At 38.9% G+C, this 10637-nt stretch overlaps 1 protein-coding gene across 2 annotated transcripts in view; it reads right to left on the reverse strand.

The window, feature by feature from the left end:
• Window positions 1-4334: 4334 nt before the first annotated feature.
• Window positions 4335-10637, reverse strand: part of EIF2AK3 (eukaryotic translation initiation factor 2-alpha kinase 3) — a 58823-nt gene continuing 52520 nt past the window's right edge. For both annotated transcript variants that reach the window (XM_004691619.2, XM_012731596.1), the window contains 3 exons: window positions 9082-9183; window positions 6929-6991; window positions 4335-5521 (listed from right to left, as the gene is read on the reverse strand). In XM_004691619.2, coding sequence (XP_004691676.1) covers window positions 5321-5521; window positions 6929-6991; window positions 9082-9183 — 366 coding nt within the window. In that variant the 3' untranslated portion in view covers window positions 4335-5320. The remainder of the gene's footprint in view (window positions 5522-6928; window positions 6992-9081; window positions 9184-10637) is intronic.

Below are 10637 nucleotides of genomic sequence, written 5' to 3' on the forward strand. Positions count from 1 at the left end.
TGCGCTTTATATGCTCCATTAAAAAATGTATTTTTGCATAGAAGAACTGGGAGGCAAACTACGCAATTGTTTTTGTTTTTTACGCCTGTCTCCTTTTCACACCTTGAGGATCTAGCCATTTCAGCCAAAGGTTCTTCCTATACCTTTCCGGCCAGGTTTTACTATGATCATAAATGTATATCTCTGCACATATTTGTATGATTCTTTAATCTATAGTTATGTCATGTGATCTTCACAACTCAACTAATTAGGGCCATTTTAGAGCTGAGGAAACTGAGGTTATGATTTCTTCTTTTTTAAAATCAGGTTTTGTGGTTAATTTGCATGTGGGTTTTTTTTTAAGATTTATGCATACAGAACCATGGTGCAGGCCAGAGGTGCAGGGGTGGTGAGAGGCTTCACCAGAGACAGAGTGGGGAGCAGAACAGGCAGCTGTTCTGAAATACACTGCTGAGAGTTGAGCAGCGTGCAGGTCGGGAGAGGTCTGCAGTGCCCTGTGGATCATCTCCTGCATCAGGAGATCCAACTCATAGGGAGGGGCTGTGGCTAGCTTGCAGTGCTGCATCCTATCATTGCGCCACCAGAGAGGGCCTATGATTTCATTTTAATCCACTGTCTGAGTACCTATAGACTATGCTACATATCATCTTGTCACTGATTTTTACAGTGTTGCTTGTCCTTGAGGAACCCGCTTAGGGCCTTTAAGGAAAATCAACAAGAAAATAGTAAAACAGCATAGTGTAATTCCAAAGCCTAGTCTAGTCATCTGTCACTCCTCTAAAATGCCCTCTGTGAAGGGAATTCTGAGAATTGGGAGTTGTTTTGCCAAGGGGTATGAGCAAGTGTGGAATAGTGGTTTATTACAAGCTTCTTGTTATGTAACTAGTTCTTTTAATATTTGCCTTGTTTCTTCACATGTAAAATAATGAAAACACCTGCATTGCAGAGTTCCTAAGTAGAAATAGAGCCCTTGTTTAATCCTTCTAAATTTTAAGATAGGATACAAAGGACAGCCATGGAAACATTGTAAATACTATTTACTGGTTCCCTTTTCTTGTTGAATGGACTGTGTGTCAAGCCAGAAAGTGCTACACATCCTTTCCGAGTCAGACACCACAGCAATACAAAGTCCTTCCTCCTCCATCTTCCCCAAGGTAACCACTGTGGACTTGGGTGTGCATATTTGGAAGTTTATGCTCATGAAAATAGTTTAAAGAAGCTGTTTCACTTTGTTGCAATTGCACTAGTCATAGTTCTCTGCAGCTTGATGTCACTTATTTAACAGACTAAATAGTAATTCTACTTATCTTGCCGTCATTTGCTTAATATCTGTAGTATGCTGGTTTCTTCATTTCCTTGAACATTATCCAGAATATTCCTTGATTTTGAGAGAGAACATCCTTTCCCTTTTATTACCTCTGTGTCAACCTTCTCATTGCCCCAGAAAGCTTTGTGACCTTTCTGGAAAGGTCTAGCTAGCTCCTGGAGGCATCTGATTTCTGTGCCAAAAAGCTGCCTTTTCCCCTCTCTTTTCCAACCCACATTTGCTGCTAGCAAGACAGGAACTGATCCTGGAGCTGCTGACATCATTACCAGCACGTGTCCACTGGGTGCTCTCTTCAAGCCTACATTGTTTAAGAAATAGCAAATAAGAGAGCCCTAAAGAAATACTTCAGAACTCAGCACCAACCAGCAGAAATAGAGGGTCCTACTCTGGGCTGTTGGGATGATTCAGGATGATTCAGGATGATTCAGCCGTTGGTCTAGGGATGTGCCCTTAGGTCCCCAATGACCTGGCTCTTACTAGATAAAGACCCCCTGCTTGGCACCTGGTTCCCCCTCTAGTCAGCCTCCTTTCTCTCTTGCCATGATGAGCTTGAAATATCATGATGCCCTTCTTTTAGCTCAGAAACTTGAAATGGCTTTCTATTTCTTTTGAAAAGGAAGTCTCAACGTTTTACCTGCAAGTCCTGGGAAACACAATTTCAAAAGGAACGTCTATCTCCAAACCATGTTCTCGTGGTTTCTCCATGGTTCTGTAGAGAACCATGGTCTCTACAGAAATGCCTGAACAGAAACCTAGATGCAATCGTCTTTTCCTTTCTCCATAGTCTGTAACTCTTCACCTTTAACTTGCACAGGTTGGTCTTTCTGCCTCCAATTGGCCTATTTCTCTCTGTTCCCACTACTGAGTTCTTTTCCTTCCCTTCCCCTCAAGCCTTTTAGGGTCTGTTCCTCTGTTGTCCCCAATCTTCTAACACTGCCAGGGCACATGTATTCAGAAGGAAGCTACTCTCAGGCTCCTGAAGGGCTTGGTGAGTATTGGGGGTACCAGGAGTGCTGTGAGTAGCTGGGTAGACCTGGTTCCTAACATCTATTAAGTCATAGTCTCCTTGAGTTCAAAAGCAGTTTGTTTATGACAAAAACATTATGGGACTTGGTGTGGCTGAGTTTTCCCATATCTGGCATGCTTACCTCAGTCCTATTTGTTGTTTTGCTCCCATGATCCATTTTCTCTTTGGAGAATCTTGGCCTTCAACTATCTACCACTTAGAGGAAGAGTTACTGAGCCATCTAGTGGCAACCACTGTCGTTGCAGGGATAGAACGTGGAGGGAGCAAGTTCCCAGGAGCCAGCAAGCAAGCTTCTTAGCAGTTAAGGTTAATTGACCCTATGCCAGGTGGTGGGATTGCAAGCCTGTTTTGTCTCTGCTTCCTTGGAGAAACAACTTTCTCTGCGTGCATTTACACCAGTGCATTTACACCAAAAGCTATCAGTGAGAAAGGATAAGGAAAAAGCAAACCACCCTAAAATTAAGTCTTTGTTTTTGCCTGCTACTAGGAAATTTTCTGGTGGGAAATTTTCTGAATTTCTCAGTTGTCCTGACGTCTGGACCTGCATTCTTTCCTGAAAAGCAGTACCTAGATGTGCCTGTGCTTTCCTCTGGGCCTACGTGGGTCAGTCTAGTGCTCCCTTTGGTGTCCCTTCCAGGCAGGCCCAGCAGGAGATGGGGAACGGAATGCTGGAATTTGCAAGGTAGAGTTAGAATAATGGGGGTGGGGGTGGGGAGCAGGGCAGCAGCAGCCATGTTACATGGCACAGCCACTTATGTGCCAAGTACCTCAGCCTATTTGCCCCATTCATTTAAACTATATGGTCCTTCCTTGCTTTAGAAAGCTTCTGGGAGTTGAGATTTTCATGTTGGCATCAGGATTGTTCAATCATCTTTGACTTTTCCCAAATATTTATTGCTCTGACTGGCAACACATCTTTTCCCCTCTTCACTTGGTTACTTCCTGAGGACTGCAAATACATCTGGGCTACACATTAGGTCCTTCAAATTCAATTCCACAAAATATTAATCAAAACCAGACTCAAGCTCAATGTTGCTCAAATTACAAGAAGGTATACCCCTACTTCCTAAGGCCTTAGCAACTAGGGAGGTTGACTTGCATCTGAACTAGTGATTTAGCAGTAGTATGTTTAAAGTTCAAAGGCCTGAAAAATAAAATGAAAGACCTGATTGTATCATGCAAGAAATTTGCAAATCCTTAGATACTTGGTACAAAGTAGACAAAACTGACTAGGAATTAGAATACCTGTACTGTTCTTGCTGGCTTAGCTTTTGGGCAAATAACAGCCCCTTTTTGGACCTGAGCCTGCCTACCATAAATAGAATGGCAATAACAATGCCTGGCCAGCTGTCAATGCTGCCAAAGGATTGGGGATCCCTGGCTGGGGGTGAAATGGAAAGGAGGGAGCAGCAATGGAAGAAGGGCAAGCAAGAGACCGGAAGAGAGGGAGATGAGCTAGCAGAACCTGGGAAGAGAGGGCAGATCCACGTAGCACTTCAAAATGGGAGTCTGGATCGTGTGCATAACTAGCTGTGGTGTTTTTCCAAATCACACACTGTTCATAATTTGGGGGAATAGGCATTATCTAAGAAATGGACAAAAACACATCTTTTGACCCATGAGTTATGACTTGTGCCTGGTCAGCCCAGAAGAGCACACAGCTCCACGTGTCAGACACTGCAACACCAGTACACCAGCACGGCCATGGGCCTTTTCCCTGTGAGGGCTCCTTCAAGGGCAGGGTCCTCTTCATATTCCCGGTCCCCAACACAGAGCAGGACTTGGGTAAATGTCTCCTGATTCAGTGAACTTTAAAAATGGATTCAAGCCTGTTAAATCTCTGGGGAACAACAGAGCAGAAATGGGGGTAGGGTAAGAATAAATTCTTGAGATAGGGTTATGGACTTTGGATTCTGTTTCACAAATTTGAAAAACTACCATTTGGGAGTTAACTCCCCAAAATAAAAGTCCACCATAAAGAAATTTTTAAGTTTTTATTAAATCATTTAGACTTGAAAGAAGTCACAATAGTTAACACACTTAAGTGCGTTCTGTACACCACCAACCCAAATGGATTGAGTTCAGAATTTTTATAAATAAAAAATAAACATATTTACAGTGAAAAATAAAAACATGTTAGCAAGTTAGATGATTAAAGTTCCCTATAATCAGTTTTGGGAAAGTACCAAACTATAGTACTACATGTAAGACACTTAAGACTTTGCTAGTTTAAAAGGATCCATAAGTTGAAGTTAGTTGTAATATATGATTTGTTTCTTACGTCATTTTTCCTCCCCAAACCAGAACTTTTGACCAATGTACATAAAAAGCTTCATCTCCCCTGTATTGGAGGCAAAAGTACAAAAAGCTCTTAAACTCTCCCTAGAACCTAAGGAATAAAGCTATTTAATGCTATAAAAGTCACTATAAAACTAGCTATGGACATAAACCATTATGTAATTTGTGCTACTTGTCCTCCAAAATTGTGCAGTTTCCCAATTTACCCACCAGGGACAAAAAAAATGGAGTCAGCTTTTTTTGGAAATCAGTTTCAAAATCACACCAAATCTTTAGAAAGCATATTTCTAGAACAATATAATTATCACATGTAGGGACTTTCATTCTTCGGTACTATAAAAATATTTCTACTTTAATCCTCTCCATATAATTTTAGGGATTGCTTCTACCTTCCCAGGCAAAAGATGAGGGCTTGGCCAGGTAGTTTCAAGAGACCAACAAAGAAGGACTCCACTTGATTTAGGGATAAGTCCTCTCTTTAAGCATAGCAAAAATCAAGAGTTGGCTCAAACTAGGTTATGCCCCAAAATCCAGCTTCAGTTTGACTTAGAAAAAATAGCCCAAAAAAATTGAGCCAAGGACAAAAGTTTCAAGTCTGCGATTTTAAAAAGCCACTCAGAGGTGGGTGGTGCTGTATAACCCGCTGAGGATGTGAGCACAACTTAAGGCTAATTGCTTGGCAAAGGGATATGGGAGATGCTGGGCTGTCTTGTGTGTTTTGTTCCTGGTGAACTCAAGGAGCGAGATCTTTGTCTGAGCACTGTCTTTCCTGGAAGTTCCAAGTCCTCAAACACAGCATTTTCAATGATGTCAGTAGCTTCAGGCCTTTCAGTGGGTGATGGAGAGAGCATATCTTGAACCATCGCATACTGAAATATAAAAATTGTTTTGTGTCAGGTTCAGATCACTAAATCAGAATCAGTAAAACTATTCTGTAAATATATTAAGTCTGTGAGCCTATTTCTGATGCAACTTTTGAGTATAGAAAAGCAGCCAGACGACATATAAACAAATGCACATGGGCTTCAATAAAACTACTACAAACATTTTATTGAAGAAAATCCAGCAGCTGGTTAGATTTGGTCAGTGGGTCACAATTTGCCAACCACTGTTCTGAAGATACCTAGAGCACTTTTGGATAATTGGTTGTTTCCTAACATAATAAAGAGTTTAGAGTTATACCCTTGAAATACAGACTTGCTCTGTCCTTCAAAATAAATTCATCTTTTAACTGCAATGAAAACCTACAATTATCTTTAAAATTTCAATTAAGATCATGCCAGAGATCATACCTAACACCTTTTTTAGACTTTTTTGAACCCCTTTTAATGTAACATTTTTTTTAATGCACTAAGCTCTGGGAATTGATTCGTCAACTCCATAAAATTGGTAATAAAATAATTTCTAGTAAAACCTATCATTTTAGGCTACCATGTTATTAAAAATTCAAGATTTATTAAAGGTATGAATTTTTTAGGGATATGTTTGTAGACCAAATATTTTGAAATAAAAATAAAAGCTGCAGAAAAGAAACTCAAAGTTTCACTACTTTCATCATCATGACAATTTTTCCTTCCCACTCTTTAGAACCATTTTCTTTGTCACTTAGTAGCATTCAATCCATGGAAATTAGCAATTTTTTTTTTAAAGATTTATTTATTCATACAGAACTGGGGTACAGGCCAGAGTTGCGGAGAGTGAGAGGATTCACCAGAGACAGAGTGGGGAGCAGAACAGGCAGATCAACGAAGTACACTGCTGAGGGGAGCAGCGGGCGGGTCAGGAGAGGTCTGCTGCGCCATGTGGTCTCCTCCCGGGCAGGGGGGAATCAAACTCATGAGGAAGCGGCTTTAGATTCTCAGTGCTGTGCTTTAACCCGCTGCGCCACCAGGGAGGGCCAGCAAGTTTTTTTTTTTTTCCAAGAAATAAGCCACTTTTTAATCTCCCAGTTCACTCTGATACTGAAATTAATAACTTGAATACAATGGCAACCCTCTTCTTGGGAAAGCATACTAGAAGGTTAGCCCTGTTAAAGCGGAAGCTGTTACCGTTCGCGTAAGGAGGTCAGGAAGCACAGGCCACAGAAGTGGGCTGGGGCTTGGGTCTGTGTTTCAGTCTTGGTTTTAGCAACTTGTATGCTTTTGGGATCAAGTCCCTTTCCTCTCTAGGCCTATGGGTTTTCCTTGTTGGTAAAATGGTGAAACTGATAAATTAACTGCTAGGACTTTTACCTTCTAAATATAATTTCAAAGAAAATAAATGAGAATTATACATACCTCACGAGGATATTTCTGAGTAAACAGTGGTGGGAATTTTAGATTTCTTACATCAGTTAAGATCTAAAAAGGAAGAAAAGCATTATCTTTACATTTATTTTGCTATATGTATCTATTTAAACAATTTTTTTTTTGGTATTCTAACAGACTAAGAGGACAGATATTAAACAGATGGAAAGTTCAAGCTCAATCAATAGCTCTTCCTGACTCAATTACCTATATACAAATGCTTCTTGAGCACAGACATACATGCCATCAAATCATCAAAATCTAGAAAATATTTCAAATATAATTATGCTTGAAGTATACATAACCCGGATTTTAACTGAAAATGAATTTGCCTCAAAAATAATCCAATCATCCACAAATACACATTTGTGGCCATAAGCAGATATTGTTTCAGTCCATAACTCCTTTGATAGGAAGTAAAGCAAATAAGCAGAGTCACACACTACATAAGGCCATTAAACATGCCCTTAGGTTCTGCAGGAAGTTATTTCCCACCTATAATTACACACCTAGCCAATCTATCAATTATTCTATTCCATTTCTCAATATTGGTTTTGTCATTACAAAAAGAATATCAGACAATGGGCTAAAGTGTTTACCTGAATTACCTCATTTAATTCTCAAAGCAACCATATCAAGTGAGTCAGATAATCCCTGTTTTATAGATAAGGAAACTAGAACATAAACAGTAATACTGTGAAAATTTCCCAGTGGACTTTCAGAAGCTTAGTTTTATATTAGGTATTTAGTGAAATGGACTTGGTTTTCTTCATTCAAAAAAAAAATATGTTCTCAAGTTGGAAACTAAGATAGTCACCTATTTTAGGTTACGAATATGTATTCATGAATGATTTAATTATTTTTAATATGATAACTACATATTTCTTTTATTGAATGCATTTTACCATTTTGAGTGCATGATTCAGAATTTTTTTTTTTAAGTTGTCAAATTTTCCATCATGACTACACAGTTTTACATTCATACCAGCAGTGTAGGAAGAGTCCAGTTACTCCATGTCCTCATCAACACTTGTAATTTTCGTTTTTTGGATTATCATTATTACAGCATGAAGCAGTATCTCACTTTGGTTTGATTTGCATTTTCCTAAAACATAGTATGTTCTGCTTACTGGCTATATATCTTCTTAAGTGAAATGTCTAAGTCCTTTACCCATTTTTAATCTGGTAGTCTTCTTACTGATGAACTGATGGTTCTTTATAAATTTGGGATACTAGAAATATTTCAGGTAAATGATTTATAAATATTTTCTCCCATTCTGTGGGTTGGATTTTCACTCTTTTGATGGCATCCTTTGATGTACTTGTAACTACATAGATGTTGATGATATGATTCCTGATATTTTATATACTAGACTTAAGTTTTCTTTCTGGAAGATTTTGGGATCTTTATCTCTGGTACTGTGAAATTTAGTCCTTTTGGTTTTAATTTCAGTGCCCCCCTTATTTATTGTACAAAACATTTGATAGGTCCTTTTAGTTAGAGCTGAGTGTTTTGGTTCTCTATGAGAACTACATCCTCATATAGCATGGCCAGAAGTAAACAGACATGGTGTAAAGCCAATAAAGATAAGGAGGTAAGAGCATGAACTTGGGAAATAGGAAGGTCAGTATCAGGTACAAGAGCTAGAAAAGCTAAGGATGACCACTCATGAAAGACAGAAGCCTAGTTTTCAAAGAATTTCAGTACTGTATTCTGTAAAAGCCACGATCATGGGTTATTTTAATAGCAGGAAAATCACTACACTTAGTTTCTCAGCTTTTAAGTGTTTAAGTGTATGGGCACCTGTCATCTGGAGACTCCTCTGGCCAACCCATCTCTCCACCATGGCCCCATTCCCCTGTGCTCTTAGCTTTGTACTTATTACAAATTTACAGACAGTGTAATATTGTTAAGTATAATGAATTTAAGCAACAATAAGGAACAATTCCACAAAGTCAATTTCTATAAAGACTGAACTTTACAAGGAAACAGAATGCACAAATCCTTCCTGTACAGCTCGCATGACCTCCTCCATTTCTTGTTGACTAGTCTTCTGGTGGTATAAAAAAGTTACTCTTGTTTTAAAACTCTTTTTTGTAAAGTTGCTCACTTTTTCTACCTTTTTGAGGAAGGGGGCACTTACCCTCACTCTCTCCATCTGAGTGCCAAATGGGTACAGCAATTCGAATAGAATGAGGCCTAAAGAAAAGATGTCCACTTTATGAGAGTAGTTGTTTCCATGAATCTGAAATTTGATACAAAGAAATATTAGAAAAAAACTGACAGTGATAACACAACTGGTAATGTGGCATTTGAGAATCCCAAAATTGACTTTGTCATTTCTTGGTTTAAATGTAATTTTATGTGTAAAAATGTTAGCAAAGAGTTAATCTCTCAAGCCTCTTTTCTTCAACTCACTACAGCAAGGGTAATTAAACTACTCAGCATTACAGAAGGAAAGCCCAGGTATAGCTCTGAGATATGCATCAGTAAAATAGGCCAGGCAGAAACCTGGAGCCTTGCAAAGCTAAAAAAAAGTTTGTGGGAATCAGTAAAAGCTGCTCAACTACCCCTGAGGTAAAGTTTTTCAAAGCAAACACTATCTAAAGCAAATCTCTCATTTCTAATCATCTTAGTCCTCACCCATTTTTATGAGAAAATCTTCATTACTCCAAACCACTAATCAACTGTGGTTAGCCCTCATTATGGCACTTAATTATGGACTACTTGGCATTTCTTAGTTGTATTTTTCATGTATTTCTTATTCTTCACAACTGGATTATAAAGTCCTGGAGGGAAGGGAAACTGCTTCTTTTGTATTTCCGCCTTCCAGCACTGGGCTAAATATAGAGAAGAACCTCCATAAATACTTATTTTGTTAAAATGAACAAATGAATTACAACTGAACTACTTGATTACACAAAGCTTCATTCAAGTGAAAAGTGACCTCCTGGGTCTCAGAGGAACCTGTTTTCTTTGTGAAAATTACTTCAGGCACATGACTTAACATCTGGCTAAAGGAATAAGCTGAGCATCACCTAGGGAAGGCCCCACACAGGCATCTGTTTCCAAGGGGGAATCTCACAAGGTGGTTGCCAGAAACTACCAGCCTTTAACAACCTCCTCTCTAAACTGCACTAGCTATCTGTCTCCCTGGCTCCTTTGAAAGCTAGCCTGCCAGTAGCCGCATCAACTTCCTCTCTCCTCCCCTTTCCTCCTATCCCTGGATTCGGGAAGTATTCAAAGAAAGTATGTTCAAAACAAGAGCTTCCAAAGCTACCATGAAAAGGACACTATTTGCAGAATAGTCTGTTTCCTGAAAAGCAAACTACCTGGCAATAAGTCTTTACTCCCACTAAGTTGTCTGCTTTACTTCCATCCACCCTAGGGTAGATGGAAATGTGGATAAAGTTGAATGAGGGATGGGAACCTAAGTGATATTCTTAACAGTTAAATATACAAGTAACTAAAATGTCCAAGAAAGTACCAAATGAATTGTTTAACCCAGAGAATGATACTATGCAGACATAGGATTTTTTCCCGGACATTTAATAAACTGGACTAGAATCCCAATTCCCCCCTCCAAGAATATATATATCTATGTAAGAAGTACACATACATATGTATAAACATAAATATGTATAAATATTGAAAGAAATAACCACTATTAATGTTTTAATTTTTTTAGTGTTTTTTTTT

This window comes from Condylura cristata, unplaced genomic scaffold, assembly GCF_000260355.1.
Source record: "Condylura cristata isolate star-nosed mole 26May11 unplaced genomic scaffold, ConCri1.0 scaffold00031, whole genome shotgun sequence".
NCBI classification, from domain to species: Eukaryota; Metazoa; Chordata; class Mammalia; order Eulipotyphla; family Talpidae; genus Condylura; species Condylura cristata.